General features: G+C 36.5%; 1 protein-coding gene across 2 annotated transcripts in view; it reads left to right on the top strand.

Annotated features, from left to right (window-relative positions):
- WARS2 (tryptophanyl tRNA synthetase 2, mitochondrial) overlaps positions 1-24941 on the top strand; it is a 63674-nt gene that overhangs the window by 10584 nt on the left and 28149 nt on the right. The window contains exon 2 of one of the 2 annotated variants that reach the window (XM_074263232.1): positions 24460-24717. In XM_074263232.1, the coding sequence (XP_074119333.1) occupies positions 24460-24717 (258 nt within the window). The remainder of the gene's footprint in view (positions 1-24459; positions 24718-24941) is intronic. The other variant, XM_074263233.1, reaches the window with a different exon arrangement.

Below are 24941 nucleotides of genomic sequence, written 5' to 3'. Positions count from 1 at the left end.
GGTTAGCTCAGAAACTGTTGAATTTGATCTCTTCCATTTGCCATCTGGATACAGTAGAGAAAAATATATTCTGCATTGGGTTACTGGATACCATCCAGAAAATAATATGTCAGGGGCATCAAAGGATTGAAGCACTTGGTCCAGTCTGTCTAATGATCACAAGCAGTGTCTGCTCTCCAGTTTTGTAGTATGTTTTATTTTTTCAGTGACAATATATATCCCAGCATAATAGATCACAAAGATTGCTGCCAGCTTGTCAAATATAGAATTCCTCCATCATACACTTCAAAAAATGCACATGTTTTATTTGGGGAAAACCTTGCTCTTATAAAACTGAAGCAACATTGCTTTCCCCACTTTTTTTTTTTTTTTTTTTTTTTCCTGAAAGAGATAGTTTACTGCATGAAGAGGTCTCATTCATAGGGAAAGTTTCTCATTTCTCACTTTACCTTTCCCCTAGATCACCCCATTTTAGAGTTCCTTCCTTAAAGTTTGACTTTATTCAAAACTGCATTCATTGCCCCTTGTATGGAGAAGACATGATATCTGGCCAGCTAGTGACCACACTGGCAACTCTCCAGGAATCTGACAACTACATCTCATTATTCACACCAACTGGAGCCAATTGTAGCTGCCCCTGTAGTTTTCTTATTTTTTATTTTAAAATATGAATAGGAAGCAACAGCATGCCATTTGGTTTCTGCTTAAATCAAGAAAGAACTTTGCATAATGGAACCTATATTCTCAATAGACCATATGCCTACATTTTAAAGTAACTGGAGGCCATCTTATATATGGACTCCAGGGTAGGGTGCTCTGGTTTGGGGGCCTATAGAAGCATATTATGGTTGAATTTATGCTTTCTGCAGCAGAAACATTGGCAGGTCAGTTGTCTCACAGTGTGACCATCACTCACTTAGGAGGGTTGGTGCTAAACTTTGTACTTCAGGGATTTTGTGATTCTCCCCACTCCACATCCTACATTCTAGGCCAATTCCAGAATCTTTTAACACAGACTCGAAGAACCCTGAGAGAATCTTCTCTAGGTGCCGGACTAGTTTAATTAAGAGAAGCAATGTATAGAGCAGAGGATTCTCTCCTTTCACAGATTTCCAAACTCCTCGGCCTTCTTTTCCCAAAGTTTTGGGATAAACTCTAGACTAGGAAAACCTGGATATATGGCCTTTGTCCTCATGGTCAGCGGAGGCCAAGCTCCACATGTTCATGCACTGGCGTGTTTGTGGCACTCCAAGTGATTCTGCTGCTTCTGGCAGGGGGACAGGAAGCCTTCATGTACCAGAATGACCCAGTGGCCTTTCCTGGGCAGTTCCAGTCTCCAGTTGGAGTCTCAGTTCTGTGAACCCATGCAGGGGAAGCACCTCTTCCAAGTTAGAGTGCAAGGTATGGGATCCTGATCATTGAGCATCTTGAGAGTTTGTCCTCAATTTAGAACTGACATTCTGTGCAGGAAGGTCCCTACTAGGACCTGTAGGTAAATTGGGAACATTCTTCTAAGAGAAGAATATCTGTTATGAATCGTACTGGTATGTGCTTGACAAGAAAAGCAACTAGACCGCTTAGAATTTCATCATTGCCAAGGTCACACCAGAGCTGCATGACTCTGTGGACCTGATTTGTTCTGTTAGAGAATGGGAACTCTCAGTGCAGACTCTGGTTTTGGGCCCTACTCCCCTCTCCTTTGGACTATTACGGTAATTTGTAAAAGGTCTCCCAGATTCCAGTCTCCCAAATTCATCCTCCACATTCCTCCCCCCTCCCCCAGTTATTCTTTGTATAATGCAGTTCTGATCAAGTAACTGTTCTTCTGAGATACCTTTAGTAGCTCATCCTTGCCCACTATGTAAAGACAACATACTTAATCTTGACTTTTGGTGTCCTCCACTACTTCATTATATAAGTCAACAAATATTTTGTTAGCCATTTATTGTAGGCAGAACACAGTGCGAGGCAGTAAAGAACATGCAAAATGTAGGTGAAATATGGTTTTGCCCTTTTGGAACCTGTTTTGTTGTTTAGTCTGACTATGACCCCTTTTGGGGATTTTCTTGGCAGAGATACTGGAGTGGTTTGCCATTTTCTTTTCCAGCTCATTTTACAGATGAGGAAACTTGGGCGAACAGGATTAAGTGATTTGTCCAGGATCATAAAGCTAGTAAGTAGCTGAGGCTGAACTTCAGGCTGGACACTATAACCACTGTACTACCTACCTGCCCTCTGGAGCCTATGGTCATTTAATAAGTATGATTGAACACTTAATAAAAAAAAATCAATACAGAGCTATATTAATAAAATATAATTAATCCACTCAGTGATTTTGTCTCTGCTTAATTTTTTTTCTCCTAAATCAGTGAACTAAACTTTTCAAGCTTACAAATCAGAATCTCAGCATAAAGTTAGACATTATTTTCTTATGTTAAAAACATGCATTCCTCCTTTACTAACAAATTAATATCAGGATTTTGGTTTTTCTTCTCAAATGACCACTGGCATTGCAAGCACCAAATCACATTTTTCTTTACCTCTTTGAGATGTCACGAACTGTCACAGTGGAAACTCTGACCTCTTGAACCCAAGCATCAGCAGGTGAGGGAAGGAGGAACTGATTTTAAAAATATTTTGCTTTAAAATACTATTTGCTGTGTCAAAGCCTGCAAATACCATCTGTTATTGATTGCCAGATTCTTAAACCTTTTTTCTTTTCAAAAACTTCTGTCCTAAAAAAACACTTTCCATCTCCATTTTCCAAAAAAGCTATCCCTTAATTCCATCAAGCACATCCTGCTCCTGCTGTGCTTACCGTTATGTTTGTCCTCTCTTGTTTATGAACTCTATTTTATTCATAATGTAGTATAGAAACACACAGCATTTGTTTGCAAGGAATGGGTGAAATGAAGCAGGGATGTGTATTGTTGTAGGTACATATGATGTCTCAGGGAACTGGACTCTTTCAAACTGAATCTCGGTATACTAAAGTAGCACATCATTATAACATTATAACATGATCTATCAGTGTATTTACTTATTAATGCTATATTTATGTCACAGTGTTTCATTAAAATAATAATAAGTTGCCAAAAGGGAAAAGTGACTTTAAACTATAAGGCAAAGTTGCTGCTTTTTCTTACTGAGTAAAATGGCAAATTTGTCAAGGTAATATAAAAATTATTTAAAATCATCTGATAACTTAATTTTGAGAATCTTCTTTCAGTGTCTAAATCTGTAGCTTTTTAATCTGGGTCTGTGAACTTGTTTTTAAAAAATATTTAGAGAATCATATTTCAGTGTCACTAATTTCCTTTGTAGTTCTAACTCTTAGATTTTATGCCTTTAAAAACATTATTCCAAGAAGGGGGCCAAAACTTTTAACTGAAAAAAAAGATTAAGAATCTCTGGTCCAGATTAAATTGTAATTTAAACTTAAATTAGAGTTTCTTAACAACACATTTCACAAATGAGAGGTACAGCCTATGTGCCAAGGCATTATCAATTGGAAGATTTATATTATGTTAGAAGTGGAGTTCAGATTTTTACCTTTTTGAGGACAGGCTCTGCATCTATTAAAAATGATTAATAGGTCCCAGTATGCCACTGTCTAAAAGCTTGAATTTAAAAGTGTTTTGGAGTAATGACAATGAATAGTATTACTTTGATTTAACTAATCCTTTGGGAACAAAGCTTCTTTTAGTAAAATTGATCTTTAAAATGGATCTTGGAAGGTTCTGTTCTCTTTAGAGAGGCAAAAGTTTCATGATCTGAGGAGGAAGGGACAGTGACCCAGTCTGAGTAACAAACTGTGGGCCTGACCGTGTAGAGTGTGACTTTCTAAAGGCTAGTTCACAGTCACTTATGCTTGTATAACTGTCACAGTAAGTGAGAGGCCATCCAGAGAGAGTCAAGAGCCTCTCCCCAGGAGGAAAGATTCCACTTAAGGGATGGCTGAGAGAGAATCCACTCCCTGGTAAGCATACTCATACTTCCTAAATTATTTTTACTTCTAGTAGTACTTTATTTAAGGATGAATACAACTCATCTATTCATGAATGAACGAATATATTATATATATATATATGTTATACATAATGTATATGCTATATAAATGATACTGTAAGGATAAATAAAATTTCATTACTTCAGGATAAAACCTTGTTAATAAAAAATGAACACTATTACCTCCACATTATGTTGGAAATTTATACTCAGATGAATACTCATTAATGTGCCTGTCCTTCCCAGCAAAGCAGATCACAAACCAGACCCACCTGTCTGTATCACATATCCCTTATCAGTGTTTTCCCATTAGTTCCCCCCAGAGGGTTCACCCACCATGCTGGGAACCTTTCTCCTGACATCAGAAGGAGTGAGGGCAGCACATATTCTGTCCATTCCCTTACTCTTGAAATCTGATCCACCCATCACATATTTCTCTGATATCCCTTCTTTACACAGTTTATTCATTGTGTATTGCATATATTTCTTCATTGTTCTATACTCATTTTTAATTCTTTTAGTTGATACTACATAACTTATAGAGAGAAGACAATGCACATATTAGAAAAATGGGTCATTTTTTTCTGGGAAAAAGTTGAAGGTCATTAGAGGATTTTTAAAATTTCCCCAAAGGAGTATAGGGTGATCTCTTCTTGTTTAATTTTGGACCTAATTTGTGGTGTCTATCCAAGTATAAAAGTTGTCCATCTAACTGTACGTCACATTCTACATGGCAGGTATTCTTTATCCACTTGATTTTTTTTCCTGTATGTTTGAATTTTGTTAAAAATTTTTTGAGTGGTGACAGATCTCATGTAGTGAGAAACTGCAGTATTCCAAGGTTTGACACGAGCAACAGGAAGTCATCTGAAAACAGTCGCATCTGTAGGATCTTAGCATCTGTAGGGACTTCACATTGGAATCTGTGCTGAATCTGCCTCATGATAGTTGTGAAGATCTTTAGTGTACATCTGTCTTCCTATTTACACCTCAATTTATAGTGATGATAAAAGGAGCATTAAGCACTGTTACCTTTGTTGTTATATTTTTTAAGGAATCTTGACACAGTTTGATGTATATTTGGGAGATCTTTGCTTTTATTTGCATATGACATTCCATCTCTCACTCCACACGTCTTCACTGTTTGTCCCCCATTCTGAAATTCTCTCTTTTCTTGCCTATGCATCCTAACTTTCTTGACTTCCTTCAAGGTATAGTTCAAATGCTAGTTTCTTCTCCAAGAGGTCTTTCCCAGTTTTCCCCTCCCCACAATTCCACCCTTAGTCTGCTTATGCTTTCCTTCTGAAATCATCCCAGATGCAATCCCATGTGCACAGCTGTTTGAATGTTCACTTTCCCCTTTAGAATATGTGTTCCTTACGGACATGGACTCTTTTTACTTTTTGTTTTATATACCTTATCTTTTTTCATTTTTATTTATTTTTCTAGTTTTATATTGTGACCTTTGATATAAGTTAGTGGTTTTATGATATACAGAGAGCTGGTTTCACTATTCACTTTCTTGTCAGTACTAAGATATTTCCTTTCTGTTAAAATTATCAATTAAATGTTTTCCAATGTTATTCAGTGATCATGTCAATACTACTGATTAAACTTTTCTCAAATGAAGTATTCATATTATATAGGCATAAAATTCCCATGTAGTTTACATGTCTTTCACATCATTCCTTATGCTTGATCCCCATTTTCTAACATTTCTTTCTATATTCATCTACTCCTATATATTTCCATTGAAGTCAATGAGTATCAAAGTATATGTTAATTCCCAATATATCACTGATCAAAGAATATGAATAAATAATACACAAAAAAATTGCAAATATTAGCAACCATATGAAAGAATGCTCTAAATCACTAGTAATACCCAAAATGCACATTTATCTCACAATCAGCAAACTGACAAACATGACAAAAGATGGTATTAATCAATGGTAGAGAGGTTGTGAAAGCACAAGTACATTAAATATATATTTGCTAGATCTAGAAATGAGTATAGCCATTATAGAAAGCAACTTGGAATTATACAAATAAAGTGGTGAAAATGTCCATACTTTTTAACGCAAAGATTCCATTTTCAAATGTATATTTCAAGGTGATTATTAACAGAAAGAAAAGTCCCATCTATGTACTTAGTGGAAGCCTTCCCTATGGGGAAGGAAGGAAAAAGAGAGAAAATTAGGCATTTATTAAGCACCTCCTATATACCAGGCACTGTGCTGAGTACTTTTCTTAATACTTTCTCATTGGATCCTCAGAGCAATCCTCAGAGGTGGGTGCTGCCCATTTTACCATTGAGGAAACTGTTACAGAAAGGAGTTAAGTAACCTGCACAGGATCACACAGGTAGTAAATATCTGAGGCTGGACCCACTAGATACCTCAGTGAGGTGATTAAATAAGTTGGATACCGGAAAGGCCCAAATTCTAATCCAGCCTCAGACATTTACCCGCGGTGGGATCCTGAGCAAGTCACTTAATTGCATCAGCCCCAGCTCCCTCATCTGTAAAACAAATAGTGTCAGCCTCATAGCATCATATGTTTAGGTGGTAACAGCTTCAACTAGAAAATTGTGTAATTTTTTTAGGTAGATAAAGTGGGGAATAAGGAACCCGTAAGCCAGACACCTGATTCCATGCATTTCCTTTCTTCGTGCCATTATAGTACTTTTCCATTTCAACTGTTTGCTGCATTTTCCCCCCCTACCCTTCTCCAGCCATGGGTTAGTTTAATTCAAACCCTTCATTTTTATGGGAACTGCTTTTGTTCAAAATATTAAAGAAAGAAATGTCTGTGCAATTTTTCTGAAGCAGCAACTGTTTTCTGTGTCATTTCAGTCTCATTAATCAGTGTTTGAGGGCGGTGGGGGCTGTACTGTCCCTAGCACAGCGGCACCTCCATCCCTACCCCAAGGCTGACGCAGTGGGGAAAAAGAGAGAGGGAAACCATCAATCTTCCCTGTCGCCCGTGTCAGCGGAGATTCCTTCCCCCTTCCTGTTCTCTCTGGCTCACTCACCACCTGTGTTTAGAATTAGCACCGAAGCTGCTGCCCAGATGAATAAGTTCCACTGTCCCTGTCACCTGCCCTGCTCTGAGCCACCGTGACAAACTTAAAACAAATATAAAGGAGGGTTCACACCCCTTTTCCTTCTTCCCCCTTTACTTTTAGCCCAAGAGAGGGCTTCAGACACCTGGTTAGAATTCTGTGGTATTAATGTCAATGTAAATATGCAGACATTAGGAGGCAGGATGATTTAGTGCAATGGGACCAAGAAACCCTCAGTTTTAATTCTATTTTACCAGCGACGTCAGAGGCAACTTTAACACACAATCTCAGATTTTATCTGTAAGATGAGATGATTACATTAGGTCCATATTCACAGGATGAGGGTACTAATTTTTAAGAATTAATTGATTTTGGAAGTTAATAATAAATTATTAATTAAATTAATGCTTCCCTTGATATTTCAAGATCACCTAGGTGTATATTCCTTTTAAAGACACAGCTCACAGCTCTTCCATGTCTTAGTAAAACAATTCTGCCAGTTGCTGACACCAAAAAGAACCATCTCCTGACAGCCAAGTTTTTGGCTAGAGACCTTCCAGAGTTTAGCTAGATTGGTCCCCAGACAACAGATGCACAGCCCATTGGCAGATGTGTTCTCGAAGGCTTTCTAGCTCAGGAACACCTGCCTGAGCTTGTGCTGTGTAGGACATGAAGTCACCTCTGTTCTGTGAGAAAAGGTCTCAGAGTGGTCATCAGCAAGTTTCTGCTAAATGCCCACTGTGCCAGGCACTGCATCGAGCAAAGAAACAAAGAAAAACAAAAGCAATCCTAACCATGTGGGGGGAGAGCTCGCCTTCCAGTAGGGACTGTTTAAAAATCTGCAATAACTCCCATTAGGATAAAATACAAAACCTTCAGCTTGGCCTTTAAAGCTCTCCTCCTATCTGTGCATTCTCTTTTCACATTACTCCTCTCCCCATAACTCTCCATTCCAGTGTTCCATCTTCTCCCTCTGAACAAGCATTTCTCCATGCTTCTCACCTCTACTCATAGAATCCCCAGAATCAGAGCACCATTTAGGTACCATGTGATCCTCAAGACCTTCCTTAATCTCTCTTGCTGTCAGTGTATTCTCCTTACAATGAATGGCTTGGTACTACTTGGTACATACTTATATACATGCTTCACGCAGAGAAGAATGTGAGAATATAAACATAGTAGTTATTCAATTTTTAAAAATTCAATTAATATTAAATTACCTTTTTTGAAACATAGTACCAAACTGTTTGAGAGCAGGAAATTGTTATTGTGCTTGGTACATAGTAGGTGCTTACTAATTATTGACTATTGGATTTTTCTCATTTTAAAAAAAATTCCCAGCACCTGTGAATAGTGCCTTACACAAAAACTGAATTAAACGCTCTCTGTAATGACTCAGCTATGCTTCTGCAGATTGGGATTATCAGAGACAGAAATGTTGGTGGCTCCTGTTCACAGTAATACTCAACACCCCAATAGATGTCATCTATATGAATGGCTTGTTCTAATTTGTAGAGCTTAGAAGTTATTCCTTCTAAAATAAATTCCTTTTCTTTTTTGCTGAGGCACTTGGGGTTAGTGACTTGCCCAGAGTCCCACAGTTAGGAAGTGTTAAGTATCTGAGGCCCAGATTTGAACTCAGGACTTCCTGACTTCAGGGCTGGTGTTCCACTGCACCCCCTCGCTGCCCCTATAAATTTCATGGGAACATAAGGAAAGTTATAATAATGAATTGGTTCCAATAAGAAAGGGGGAGCTAGTGAATTTAAAGGACAATGACAGTGATAGAGAGCTGTGTAATTGAGTTTTTAGAGGCTTTGCATTTGTGTGAAGGTAGTATCTGAGGACAGTGTTATGTGAATTTAGGTTTTGGTTCTCCTGACATCTCCCTTTGAAATGTTTTAAAAAAGATAAACCTTAGTAACTCAAACTTAATCAGAGAACATCAAAATCAAAACTATGAAAGCACTAAAAAGAGAAAAATCCCTCAAAGTTTCAAGTTATAACCATCAGAACAATATTACTTCTTGTCACTCTCCTTGACAGGTTTTCTCCTTTTTCTTTTCACTCTGGTGATGCCAGGGTCTCTCTAGAATTACTTTGCTGTCAGTCATCAAATCAGTGTTTTCCTGCTACATGTTCCTTGGGGAGTAGTAGTTACTGCTTGCTGATCAGTGTCCAGGACTACCGATGCTGGCACACCAGAGTGAGAAGGGTCAGGGCTAGGAGGTCGCCTCCATTAAAATAGCGAAAGGCTTTTTGGAGGAGGTGGTATTTGATTTTAAATAAGAATTTAGTAGTTAGAAAAAGGGAGAATATTCCAGGCATAGCAAACAGCATGAACAAAGACAGACACAGTTGCAGGCAGTCATATGTGTTCATAGGGGATGATGATTTTTTTTCTGGATCACTTGCTCAACATGTATAGCAATATTATCAGAAAAGTCGTAAAAAGTAAGAAAATGCTAGATTGCGGATGGCTTTGAATATCAGAATAAATAGTTTGAATTTTATTTGGTAAATAAAATTTTTACTTGAGAAGCTCTTAAAGACTTTTGAACAGAAGGGTGAAATGACCATTCCCATTAGCAACATGAAGAATGGTTTAGTTGAAATATTAAATACCAAAGAAAAAAGAAAGATAGAAGAGGACAAATATAAGCAGAACAATCTTGGTACTTGTGTGAAATTTTTAAATGTAGAAAATTGAAATTTATGTTTCTATATGTTCAAAGTATATATTTTTGGTAAACATTTAACTGGATGAAAGAAATCCCTCAAGCCAATTCCCTGATAAAAGCTTGACAACCATTGTATAAGAAGAATTGATGCAAATGTGGAAGAACAAGTCATTTCCCAAAAGACAAATAGGTCAAAGCATAAAAACAGGCAGTTCTCAAAAGAACTGTTAAATTCATAATCACATGAAACAGTGCTCCAAATCATTTAATAAGAGAAATAGAGATTAAAATAACTCTAAGTTCTATTGTAGTACAGATTGGAAAAGACAATCAAAAAAGGGGGAAATTATAATTATTTTTATTATTATTACAGCTTTTTATTGACAAAACATATGCATAGGTAATTTCTCAACATTGACCCTTGCAAATGCTTCTGATCCAACTTTTCCCCTCCTTCCCTCCATCTCCTCCCCTAGATGGCAGGCAGTCCCATACATGTTAAACATGTTAAAGTATATGTTAAATACAATATATGTACACATTATATAGTTCTCTTGTTGCACAAGAAAAATCGGATTTGGAAAGGTTATTTTTACCTGGGAAGAAAAACAAAAAATGCAAGCAAACAACAACAAATGCTATGTTGTTGCCCACACTCATTTCCCAGTATTCATTTGTGTAGCTGATTCTGTTCATCACTGAACAATTGGAACTGATTTGGTTCATTTCATTGTTGAAGAGATCCACATTCATCAGAATTGATCATCATACAGTCTTGCCATGTACAATGATCCCCTGGTTCTGCTCATTTCCCTTAACATCAGTTCATATAAGTCTCTCCAGCCTCTCTGAAATCATCCTGCTGATCATTTCTTAGAGAACAATAATATTCCATGACATTCATATACCATAACTTATTCAATCATTCTCCAACTGATGGGCATCCACTCAGTTTCCAGTTTCTTGCCACTACAAAAAAAAGACTGCCACAAACATTTTTGCACATGTGCGTCCGTTTCCCTTCTTTAATATCTCTTTGGGATATAAGCCCAGTAGTAACACTGCTGGATCAAAGGGTATCACAGTTTGATAACTTTTGGTTGGATTCTTTCACAACTCCACCAACATGCATCAGTGTCCCAGTTTTCCCATGTCCCCTCCAACATTTGTCATTATCTTTTCCTATCATCTTAGCCAATCTGACAGGTGTGTAGTGATATCTCAGAGTTGTCTTAATTTGCATTTCTCTGATCAATAGTGACTTGGAACACTTTCATATGAGTGGAAATAGTTTCAATTTCATCATCTGAAAATTGTCTGTTCATATTCTTTGACCATTTATCAATTGGAGAATGGCTCAATTTCTTATAAAGTCAGTTCTCTGTATATTTTGGAAATGAGGCCTTTATCAGAATCGGAAAATTATAATTATTAAAAGGATAGGCATTCAATGGTATGAAATCTACTGATAGTTGTGAATTGATAGGGCAACTTGGGTCTGAAACCAGGCCAGGCTGTCAACAAGCTAAATAGAAAATATGATGGAAGTCTTGTGTGACTCCAATACCTAGAAGGCAGGAGAGTTGGGTGAGAGAGAAACCTAGCAAGAGGATAGACACCAAGAGTAGAACAAGAAGTGTTTCTATCAGCAGCTCACAAGTTGCACCCCATTAGCTGGTGGCGACCTTTTGGAGACTGTCTCATCTCGGAGATGGGGGAGAGAAACGTGATAATGGTCTCCAACTCGGGACCCTTTTCTGTGTGAAAAGAAGAGAAAGAGAGGTGACAATGCTGATTTTAAACAGAAGGGGCGTCTGTTTTAGGGATGTGAAACTGACATTGCTGTTTTTGTTTTTATAGTAGTAAAAATTCCATTTACCCAAAAGAAAAAATGTTGTGGGTGGTAGTGTTAGTATAGTAAATTACTGCTACTCTTTCAGGCATATTGTGTGTTAAATAAGGTTTAGTGAGCTTCTCAAGGAACCTGACTCCTCCATCAGTAAATAAAAATTTAAGTGCTTACTGTATCCTGGGCACCATGCTAAGCTCTCAAGGAGTGGACATCCTATAAATGGGAGGGCAGGAAAGGTCTTTGCTTTGAACTTGGTCTTAAAGAAAGCCAGGCAACCCAGTAGGCAAAAAGGGCTTGGTGGACAGACAGCCTTTGCAAAGGCATGGAATGCTGTGTGGAGGGAATAGCTGGTGTGGGAGGAGGGGCTCTAGGTACGAAGAGCTTTCAATGTCAGGCTGAGAATTGGATATTTGTGGAAGAAATTGGAAGCTACTGGGCAGGAGCATGTTTGGAGCATGTTTTAGAAGAGTCCACATGTTTTCTTATTCCACATAACCAAGTTGTAGAAGATAATAATAACTGGTATTTATATAACAGTTTAAGTTTTGCAAAATACTCTACATGCTAATGCTTTTGATCCTCACAACAACTCTGTGAGATGGATGCTATTATTGTCTCTGTGTTACAGACAGGAAACAGAAGCCAAGAGATTAAGTAACTTGTCACCATTGAGATGGGATTTGAACTTGGATTTTCCTGACTCAAGTCCAGTGCAGGTCACTGTACCACCTAACTAACCTGTTTCTTAAGTGTAGGTTAAATTAAGATTTGATTCGTTCCATTTCCAGTTGATTTGTTCTTTGGGCTTACATCTGAGGTGGACAAGAAACAGATGGTATTAGGGACAAAGTGAAAAAGCTATGCCATTTTAATAGTATATATGTGAAATGAACATACATTGCATGCTAAAATTCCTTCTCTACTAACTTCCCTACTATCTTTAGGAAGGAGATGGTCATTTATTTATTTATTTTTTCTTTAGCCTTTCTTTCTTTCTTTCTTTCTTTAGTCTTTCTTTCTTTCTTTCTTTCTTTCTTTCTTTCTTTTTTTCTTTCTTTCTTTCTTTCTTTCTTTCTTTCTTTCTTTCTTTCTTTCTTTCTTTCTTTCTTTCTTTCTTTCTTTCTTTCTTTCTTTCTTTCTTCTTTCTTTCTTTCTTTCTTTCATTTTTCCAGATTATCCCCTCCCTCCCTCCACTCCCTCCCCCTGATGACAGGTAATCCCATACATTTTACATGTGTTACAATATAGCCTAGATATAATATATGTGTATAAATACCATTTTCTTGTTGCACATTAAGTATTAGCTTCCGAAGGTAAGTAACCTGGGTAGATAGACAGGAGTGCTAACAATTTACATTCACTTCCCAGTGTTCCTTCTCTGGGTGTAGTTATTTCTGTCCATCATTGATCAACTGGAAGTGAGTTGGATCTTCTTTATGTTGAAGATATCCACTTCGAGATGGTTATTTTTAATGAAAATATTAAGTGTCTAATATAAACTTCTAATCTGTATTTTCCACTAATTTAATAAGAATTTTGTCTGTAATGGCTCATATTCTCCATAGATTTCCTGAAAGTAAGTGTTCTTGGAATCAGTGTCTTTTAGTGACTTAGGCTATTGAAAGTTAAAAGTAGTTAGTAATTATTACTTAGAAAAGGTTGAGTGGAATTTTACTATCCCTATTATATTAAGACTATTATTAGATTTTCTTGTTGTTCTGAGAAAAGATAGTCTTCTGAACAATTCAAGTCAGCAAATAGTTATCAAGTTCTTACTGTGTATAAGGCTTTGTGTTATGTAATCGCTTTCTTAAACATTTCTGTTCATTTCTGATATTTTAACATTTTCACATTTATTTGGTATCTTTCCTGTATGTAAATATTCCTCTCCCTGTAAAAATAAACTATGGAATGGTGGCTACATAAGATTTTTGTGGATATAAAACGTTCCTTACTAATTTAGTTCAGCTGGCAGTTTTAGTTTAAGAACTTTTAAAATCCTCTATATCATATATTTATGTTATTTTAGATATTATGTGAAATTTATTTTTAATTCCATTTCCAATAAAATCTGAGAAACTAATAACAAGGAACAAAATAGGTCTATAAAAACATTCCACTATATAATGAAAAGGCACCATTGTAGGTGAAGGAAGCTTCCCAGTACTAGAAATTTGGTAGCAATATAAGTCTAAAGTAAATTCTTTTTAAAAATAAAACTTTATGATTCAGTTCACTTTAACAGCTTAACCTAACAAATATTTATTAAGCCTACTATGTTTAACATAAGGGCAGTTAGGTGATTCAGTGGATAGAGTGCCAGGCCTGAAGTCAGGATTACTCTTCCCAAGTTCAGATCCAGCCTCAGACATTTAGCTGTGGGACCCTAGGCAAGTCACTTAATCCTATCTGCCTCAGTTTCTTCATCTGTAAAATAAGATGGAGAAAAAAAGCTGGCCTGGCAAACCACTCCATTGGTTCTGCTGAGAAAACTTCACATGGAATCACAGCTGAAAAATGACTGCTATTTTCCTCACATTTTCCCACTTGTGTACAGAAGTGGGAGTGTTTATCTGTTGGGATGTATGTTCTTTCTTTTTCTTCAGATATACAAAGTGTGCCTTATTCCTCCTAAGTTCATGTTTCTTCCTACTTTCAAACCCAGGTCAGAACATCTGGGTTAGCAGATAAGCAGAAACAATCTTTATATTCTTGGAATTAACTACGTCTTCTTTTTCCCAGGTCGAAAGCTTTGGAGAATTTTCTGGAAATAGGAGCTGGAAGTTGAGCCTGGTTAGAAAGGGCTATGTCAAGGTCAAAGCCATTGGAACTCAGAAATGTATTTGACTTTCCTCAACTAAGGTTAAAGGTTGTTGTTGCCCTAGTAGAAATCCTCGTGTGTGACTTCATAGACAGAGTACCCTGTGGCTGCCTTTAGTTTCCAATGAATGGTGTCAGATAGGCTGCTGTATGAACTTTAGCCTGGAATATTTGGGCCCTCTTGTCCCTAGTGGATTTGGGTCATTAACCACAGGTCCTGACTATCAGCTGTTTAAAAATTCTTGGCCCATCTGTGCCAGCAACTGCTGGACTATTCAGCAGATTATCCTAAACAGGTGTCTAAAACTCAGTTGTAAGCAAAATAGAAATATGAGGGAGTTTAGAGTCAAAATCAGAAGTATAGATTCAGAAGATACATTCTATCCACTTTATTTTACAGATAAGGAGCTTACATTCAGAGTGGTCAATTGACATAGCCAGGGTTTATCTTGGGTTTTATGAACCGTATAAGTGTGTTGTAGTAGAAGAACCATGACATCCCAAATCATAGGTACTGGGATTATTAGAAAATTACTCTCAAAACCATTCAAGGAGATGAGATGATAGAGCAGCACAAAAAACTTAAATCTTGATGAAAATATCTTACATGTAACATGAGATCAGCATTGCTTCCAGTACAGAGCAGAAGATAGGTGCCTATGATACCCTTCTACATACATTTTTTTTTTACCTCAAATGTGATTATGAGGTTATATGCAGAAGCTGTGATACCAACTAGCTTCTCAGAAAGAGAACATTAAAAGGGCTCTCTTAGCCTCATCTAATATTTTAATCAGCATTATTGCAGTAAACTTAATTGCCTTAGGATTTCTATCAAAGATTAATAGGAGAGGTTTGAAAATAGGTATAACAGGTGGCCACATTCGATAATTTATTTATTGGGGGCTCTAGAGTTGAAATTTATTTTCCTGTTCCATCTTTATGGCCATATACTGACTTAAGAAAGAATCAAAGCTATGACTGAATGTCCCACAGGATAAACTTGTGAACAATAACCATTTATCCCCATAGGCTACCTCCCATATTTTCTCCCTAATGGAAGTAGGATTCAGCCAAATTTTCTTTAATCTTCAAAGTTTCACTTACCTCTGTGACCACAGCAACAGGAGAGACAAAAATGGCTCAGCCGCCTTTTTCCAGGGTTTCTCTTTGATCCCTCCATGTCATTGGACACCTTGGCCATCCACTTTTCCTGATGACTTTTCCTCTTTCCCCTGTGTTACTGTGACAGTCTTCTCCTTTGGGCCTTTTTCTTTGTCTTTGACAATTCTTCGAGAGACTTTGATAGATTGTCATCTGTATCCTGTGCCTTAATTATGGGTGTTTCTGTGCTGGGTGCTCTTCCCTTCTCTCTAGACCCTCGAGTCCTCCTCTGCCCTCATGGGTTTAATTATCTCTTATACAAACAACTAACATTTCTAGCAAGCTAGTCTCTTTTCTGAGGTGCAGGCCTGCATCATCAACTGCAATTAGGCATTTTGGACATAAGGACCCCAAAGCATCTCAAATGCAATATGTCCAAAATTGAACTCATTACCTTTCCTTCAGAACTCCCATATCTGTCAGTCATCCTTCCAGTATTCCAGATTGTTAACCTCAATGCTATTCTTAATTCCTCACTCTTTCACCCCACACATCCAGCTAATCATCAAAACTTGAGATTTCTGCCTCTGTAACATTTCTTTCGGCTTCCCGTTCCCTCCACTCACATGTCCTTTTCCTACTTCAGGCCCTCCTCTCGGCTTGCCTAGATTACCACTGTAATGTTGTATTAGTATCCTTTTCTCCTCCAATCCATCTTCCACAAACATGCCAAAATGTTTTTCCCAAAGTATAGTCTGATCATGTCACGCTCCATAAATTATACTCTGATAACTCTAGTAGGCTTTTTAAGGGTACAGACTGATTGATTTCTTTTATTGTATTGTTCTTGTTTTTATTTTAAATCCCTAGAGCAGCCATTTAATAATTTGAGCACTGGATTTAAAATCAGGAGATCTGACTTCCTACCTTAGACACTTAGTATTATAACCATGGATAAATCATATATAACCTCTCAGAGTCTGTTTCCTCATCTGTAAAACAGAGATGTGTGGATTAGAATCAGATAATATTTGTAGAGCACATGGCAAATCTTAGAAAACATAACAGTCAGTTTAAAAAGATTTTGAAGAAAATTATTTCTGTGATATTTTTTGAGTTGATTAGCTTTAATTAGAGCTACATATTTCTTTAACTAAATATGGATTATAAAAAGTACTATTTTTATTTTTTAGGCATTTCACTAAAGTAGAGCTCCAACCAAACTCATGTGCTCTGTGCTCTTATCAAATTAGATTGCTCCATGCCCCCCCTAATATATCTATTTCTTCAAATTAAAGAAATAGAAATATTTGTTAAAGGCATCTTGCATACAAGAATACAACAGAGTACAAAATAGCCCCTGATTTCAAAGAGCTAACTGTTTTCCATGGCTGAATCTGATCTTACTCTTCTTTTTCTTCTTATAGGATATTACATTTCTCTTATGCATTTCCATTTTGATTTGTATTCAATTAACTCGTGCAGGAAATGTTTATTAAAATCTTATTACCTGCAGTGCATTGTTCTAGGTCTAGAGGATATATTGTAATGATTCACTCATACCTCCAAGCTACTTAAAATTTAGTAGACATGAGTAAACTATGATTTAATAGAATGATTAATGCCAACTACAACCACAGTGGTAGAAAAAGCATATAATATGGAATCAGTAGAGCTGTATTTGAGTCCCAATTCAGACACCAGGAAAATCACAAAACCTCCCTGAGCCTCGCTGTCTTTTTTCTGTAAAACTGTGTTAAAAAACCAACAATAACTCTTTACCTGTTTCTCATGGTTGTGAAGAAAGTACTTTATAAATCTTAAAACCCTGTAAATGTGAACTGTAAATATCATTATCTGGATCCTTGTAAATGTTTTTGTGTTGTACAGAATTCACCCAGAGTAATTGAAGCATTAAATAAGTAGAAGTCAATTTATCTCCATCAGGTTTGAGATAAAATGAATAAGGGCCCATTAGAGAATCCCAGGGCTAGCATCTTAAAATACGATGAAAAGAGGATTGAAAAATATTACAGACGTTTGGAAGAACTGTGTGCTTTTTGCTTAGTTGATAGCTGGGCAAATAGATGTATAGCCCAAGTATTTCTAAGTTAATTAGTTTGTAGGAATAGTTGCAGAATTATAATAGTATCAGTTTACATTTTTAGAGTGTTTCCTGGTTTGCAAGGCCTTTTGATAGATTTTGTCATTTGTCATTTGTTCCTCTCAACCCTGTGATGTAGATGCTAGTATTTTCCCTATTTTATGGATGAAGAAACAGAATTTGGAAAAATGAAGTACCTTGCTCATACAGATAGTGTCTGAGTTGAGATTCTAGTACTTGATAAACTTCTGGCTTTCATACCATACCAGTGATACATGGATACATCAAAATTCCTTGATTTTTCCTTTATTTTCTTTATTTATAGGCTTACTGTTTATACAGTTATACTATATGTGAACAGACAACGGCTGTCAATCTTGATCTAAGTATCACTGGAACTCTTGTTAAAAGATGTCTTTAAATGTATTTTGTTCATCTTAGATAAAGGACAGAAACTTGCTTAGACATTCCAGAAAATTATATTGGGCTATTTTTAACAACTTTGAATTTTCCATTATGCTATCATTTGATGTCAAAATTATGTTGACAAGTCTGTACCTCAGAGCAGAAATAGCAATAACTATCTTCATCACATGGTTGAGTACATCAACTTCGCTTTTGATTTAGACCATTTCATTTGTTCTTCTGGAATAAATCAAATTCCAATGCTGAGACAATCTTAGATCTGTTGCAAAAATAGCACCCACAACAAGATTAGCTTATTGGGAATTGAGTTGTTCAGCAAATGCACACCTGACATCAAATTAAGAACAGTTTTCTGAAAGACTCCATCTTTAGTGCTCTCTGGACCAGCCTTGTGGACCAATGTCTGCTGATACTCCAAACATCAGAGTGAATGAATGAATGCTTGTGGGCTGGGCCCAAGCCTGTTTGCCTTGTGGTTTGCCTCCCAGTCCACTGGGAAGCTCATGCTCCTTTCATTTTCATTCTTTTCCATCTCTAGTGCTTTTGAACAGAGAACCCCCATCCTCCCGACCCCCAAACTCCACATTCCAACTCCATGATCTCATGGTACCAAGCATATCTCCCCTGCCAAGCAGCCAGGCTGCCTGCTGACTCTCACAGAGGGAACAGACGGGAACATAAACTTGCTGCAGAGGAGCAAGACAATTTCTGTATATTTTTAAGACCAAGAATCCAGTATTCATTTAGAGGTTTTATTTTTTTAATAGCTCCTTGAAAATTCAGCAAAATAATTCATGCTGCCCTTATTTTTTGATAACATCATTCCCTTTGCACTGATGTGTAGAATCTCAGAAACCAGAAAATGGAAAAGATATATTAGATCATGTCTAGTCCATTCCCAATGGCCAGAATTCTTTCCCACAGTCTCCTCCACTACTTTTCCTATTCCAGTTTTCTCAAGAATTGGAATTTCCACCTTTTCTCCAGGGAGATGATTCCTTAAGATTTCTGGGTTATCATAGGGAATTTCCCTGTCATTGTGTGGATATATTCCCATTCTTATTTGCAGTTTGGTACTCCTTATTTTCACAACCCTTAACAGTGCCTCTCCTTCCTTGGTCAAGAATTTCTGGATGGTATATTCTCCCACACCATGATATCTAGTCTTGATCAAAGTTTAGGGTTTTTATGTTTTGTTTTGTGTTTTTTTTTTCAAATTTATGCATGCATATTATATAAATACATACAGAAATGTACATACCTATCTAAATGCTCAGAATCATAGCTTTTGACAATTGGATAGTTTTCATAGACTATCCACTCAAAACCCATACATGAAAGGAATTCCTCTACACCATATATACTTAGCATCAGTTGGAACATATCTTTCCCCATAAATCAACCCTCTTATCCCTTTCTTCCTAAATTGGATTCTTTTTTTTTTAAGCATCATCTCCAGCCCTGAAGCATGAAAACTTAATCTTTTCCATCCTATAAATTCATTTTCTGTATCAGTCTGAATCAGAAATTATTAAGAGAAAAGTGATTTAGTATCTGAATGATAGATTATAGCATTCCTAACTTGGAAGACTATTTTTTCATTCATTATTTGCAAAATGGGAAAGATTGTGTATGTTATTCAACATTTTAAAACATTTATTTATGCTTTTCCAACACACAACTGCTAGCCTCTACTCCTCTCTTCCTAACTACAGATACCTGGTTAGAGAGGGAGGACTAGAGAGCAAGGAGGCTCCAAAGACCTGAGGTTGGAACTAAGGGAGCTCTTTTTTTGTGATGACAAATATTTGGAAATTGAGGGAATTCCCATCAGTTGGCTACTGTCAAATAGTTCAGCATCAGAAATGTACGTTTCTATTTTTAATTACCATCTGTTTTGCCTATTCCCTAACGATCGTAGGACTTTTCTATCTGACTTGTAGCTAAAACTTTCTATATGTATTATCCCTTCTATTACATTGTGAACTCTCTAAGAGCGATCAGTCAGAACAATGCATTTATGTGCAACAAGTGTGATACACACACACACACATACATACACACTCTGTTCTAAATGGTGACAATGCAAAGAAAGACCAAAAAGTCCCTGCCCCTAAAGAACTCACATTGTAATGGGAAAGACTAAGGTGATAGCTCTCTAAGTGGAGAGGTGATATAACATAGAGACGTTATGAAGGTAGAAGGGACAGTATTTGGTGAAAGATTGGACATATAAAGTGAGTGAGAATGAGGAATTAAGAATGATATCCAGTTGCAAGCCTTGGTGACTGGGAGAATGGTGATTCTTTTCACTGTAATAAAGAATTTGGATAGTAAGTTCTCTTTCTAACATGTAAAGTTTGAGATGTTAGAGAAGACAAAGATTATCAATTCACCAGATAAAACAAGGGAGGAAAGGTTAAGGATATTCTGGTGATTGTGGATATCCAGCTATTGAGTTCTAGGCTCCTCCTTGCTACTCAGATAAGTAAAGTTCCCAAAGCAAGGCTAAACCTTCCCCTCAGTCTTTTAGGGGTATTCTGAAGGAAATAAAGTGTATCTTTTCTGTTGTGCTATTAGTTTGAGTTCCCATTCTTGTCTGTTGTTTCCACCAGTTCCCCAGCAAGCCCATTGTCACTTAAACCAATTGACATGAATTAGCTCTCACAAAGGGATATTTACTGTGAAGGTACAGCAAGAACATTAAAAAAAAAACATTTCTACCCAATACACCAATGTACTTCTTAAAAACTTAAAGAAATTCAAATTCACTTCTGAATTCAGCTTTGACAAGAGATTTATCACTAAAGCTTCTTCTAGTCTGCCAGGAAGTTGCTCAGGACTTTGTTCCTCACTGTATTAGTTCTAACAAATCTTGACATGGATTATTCCAGTTGCTAGACTTCTGGTCCTCATGCTTCAGGCCTTTTGAAGTTCACAAAGTTATATCCATCTTTAAAACATGTTAATGTCAAATACAGATTAATTTGTTTTCTGTTCATATCCCAAGCATTTAGGACAGTGCTGTGTTCTTAATTGTTTTAGTTATTTGTCCTTCATTCTTGAAGAGTACCAATGACTTCACTCAGATATTGTCTTGACTTTTGAGTGAATTTGATTTAAGTGAATCAGAGGCTGTAAAATTATCACCTCACTCTCTCCTCTAGAGCCATCAAAGTCCAGTAATGTCTTAGAATGAGTGTAAATAGCAATAGTTTTCTGTTCTGGCCAAAAACTCTGAAGATTTTACCTTTCCAGATTGATATCTTAATGAATATTTAATAAAAGATTTTTTAATAAAGATTTTTTTTCTTTCATTCATGATGATCTCAGCAAATCCGCAATCTTTAATCCCTTGCAATCTTTTCTCCACCTCTACTTATACTACATTGTCCTGTTTTCTTTCTACTTCTCTAACTGCCTTTTTTTTTTTTTTACTTATTCCTACTAAACTTGCCCAAAAACATACCTCAAAAGTCCAGTTCTTGGTCTCCTGTTCTCCTTTTACATTCTCTTGAATAAACTCTTTGATCTCCATGATTTCATCAAAATGCATATGATTCCTAAATCTATTTTTTCAACTTTGATTTCTCCCCTAAATTTCATTCCTTCATTCCAACTTTGAAGGGGGAGGGGGAATAGGGAGTGTCGAGTTAAGTGACTTATTCAGGGTCACACAGCTAGTAAGGGTTTAAGGTCGGATTTGAAGTTCGTCTCTTTTGACTCTAGGGCTAGTACTTTACTGTACTACCTAGCTTCCCCCCTCATCTGCAACTTTCTGCTAAATCTGAATGTCTTAGATAACCCACTCTTACATGAAAGAGAGATTGGAGGAAATGTGGCAATGGAAAGAATTTTGAATTTTTCATTTAATATCTGTGTGGTTTAGACAAATCATTCTATTTCCTAAAGTTTTAGTTTTCTCCTTATCTATGAAACTAAGGGGTTAAAATGAATAATCTTTAAGAGCCTATCTGGCTATAAATACTTATTCTATTTTTGTGCCTTAGTTCATGCCATTTTTTTTCTACCTAGAATACCCCTCTTACTTAAGTCCAGTTTTTTCAGTTACCAGTTGTACTCCATCTTCCCTCACAAGATTTTCTTTGATCATCCTTGGTGATCACTTTTCCCTTCCACACTCCTTTGTTGACTATTAATCTATGCAATTTATTTGATCCAGCATTGGCTACCATAAAGGGTTATTTAACCTTTTATGTGTCTGTCCTGAATTCCCAGCTAGATTAGAAAGCCTTTGAAGAAAGAAGTTGTCCTTTATAAGTCTGTAGTGCTTAGTATAATGCCAAGCACATAGAAGGTGCTCTGTTTATTTTATTTTATTTTTTTTTATGGATAATGGACAATACCAATATTGCACTCATATCCAAAGAATGATACAAGATTTTGGAGAAAGTCTATGGGCCTTACATAGATTCTTTTTGGAAGATTTATGGGGGAATATGGACTAAAATTAAAGTTATGAAACTGCATTGCTTAAAGGGTATACTTTCATTGATGAAATCAGATTTAGTAAAGTATAAATATGACGAAGGTACAGCAATACAATTAAATCTATTGCTATTATAATATTCATTACTGTACTTGGTAGTATAATTTATCAGAAGTGCCTTGGAAATTTAAGATTATTGACTCTCAAACAGTTATGATATGTTGTGTTATTTCTTGACATTTCAAACAAATGAATGAAGCCAGCTTTCAAGAGATGACTAAAGAATACACTGACTTAAAATATTTGAAAGATTGACATGTAGAAAAAAGATGGTAATTCTTCTATTTGGCTCTAGAGGATAGAACCTAGCAGCAACAGGTGATAGTTAAATAGAAGAAAATTTAGATTGATGTCGGGGAAAACTTCCTTACAATTAGAAGTATATAAAAGTGGAATGACTTACGGTGAGAAGTAGTGAGTTCTCCCTACCCAACCCCATCTCCTTGAAGGTCTTCAGAAGTTGCATGACCACTGATTAGGTTCTTTTGCTAATGTCCCTTCCAACTCTCAAATTCTAACATTCTTTGAGCTGGAAATCTACCAACTCACTTCTCTACACCACCCTACTCTGGGATTGGATTTATAGTCTGTCTGACTAATACATATGTGTCACCTGGCACAAGACTATAGTTACCATATCTTTTGTGTTTGCAGTCTTTATAGCCTGTATCATTCTGGAGTATGGAAATTAAGTAAATACTTAAAACATAAGTAGTTTGGGAGACCTTTCTTTCTGAGTAGTCTGGTAGTATGCACTGGGTCCATCAGTAAACTGAACAGATGATTATGTAAAAAATAGTTGAGTGCCTATATAACCTTTTAGCAGACAACTAAGAAATGACATTTCTCTGAGCCATGGTTTTCTTCTGTATAAAATGAAGTTTTGGCCAAGGTAAACCCGTAAGTCCCTTCAACTCTGTCTTATAATGACATTTATATTTTAAAAATCTTTCATTTATCAAATATTTGTGTTGACTATCTGTAATAGGTAATATGATAGAATGATATATAATTTATAAGAAATGCATAAAATTATACCTTCCCTCCAATTGCTAATAGGGAAAATAAGAAATGTTCATAAGGAACCATAATACAAGGCAAGATGAAATAAGTTCCACACAAGAAGGATGACCACAGTGGTCCAGATCTCTGTCCTGCACATTTGTTATAAATAGCAGTAACAATACATTTTATTTTTGTAGCACCTTTCTTTCAGGAATGCACATTTTCTGATAAATGTTCTTTTTTATTGCATTATGAAATGCAGAATTATTCAGACAAATCAAAACCAACTGCTTTTTTATTGCCCATTGTTCTTTCATGTTACCATCCTGGGTTTCAACCACTAGGAGGTACAAACCAACAAAGAAACAACCATGACCAAACATTATAAACTGTAAATGTACTTCAGAACTCAAATCCTTTGGAGCATATAAAATACAAATATTATCTTTATTAAAAATTAAAAGGAAACTGAAATATAGGAAAATTAAATAACTTGTCAAAGTGATGTCAAAAATAAAACTCAAATTTCCTAACCTTAACTCTGGTATTCTGTCTGAGTCACAAGATCACTTAAATAGCCTCACACACATAGATAGTAATAGCCTCTAGTCTTGATGACTTGATGGAAGCTTTTTTCAGCTGCCTTAGCCCAGAGTGATTTCTCCCTTCCCTCTAAATTCTTACAGCACTTATCTATTTTATTCATTTAGCATTTAGTATATGCTTCTTTTTTAAAAAATCTTTTATTTATATACACTATTTCCCAAATTAGATCATAAATTTTCTCAAGTGACTGCCGGTGGCAATACCTTTTCTGTTGGTTAATGATAAAGGATTTCTGGATTTGGCTTCAAAAGAAAGAAGTAATGTTTTCCTTTGTTCTAGAATAATGGCATACATCGGATATTCTCTGGCATCCAGCCTACGGGGATCCCTCATCTGGGGAATTACCTGGGAGCCATCGAGAGCTGGGTGAGTCTACAGGAAGAATGCAGCTCAATTTTATTTAGCATTGTGGACCTCCATTCCATCACTGTGCCCCAAGACCCAGCTGTTCTTCACCAGAGCATCTTGGACATGACTGCTGTCCTGCTTGCCTGTGGCATAAACCCAGAAAAAAGCATTCTTTTCCAACAGTCCCAGGTCAGTTATACTCATCAGAATTCTGTTTCCTTTCTTTTCCTTGTATGTGAGGAAAGATAAATGGTTCTTCTGCCTTCAGTTTGTCTTTCAGGTTTAAAAGTGATCCTGTCAGTTAAGGGTACAGCAGCCACATGTTGTTGTGATCCTTCCCTTCTATGTTTACCATCTGTCATTGTTGTTCAGTCATGTCTTACTCCTCAGGATCCCATTTAAGTTTTCTTGGA

Source organism: Sminthopsis crassicaudata, chromosome 4 (assembly GCF_048593235.1).
Source record: "Sminthopsis crassicaudata isolate SCR6 chromosome 4, ASM4859323v1, whole genome shotgun sequence".
NCBI lineage: Eukaryota > Metazoa > Chordata > Mammalia > Dasyuromorphia > Dasyuridae > Sminthopsis > Sminthopsis crassicaudata.
This window is presented reverse-complemented; position numbering and strand designations above follow the sequence as displayed.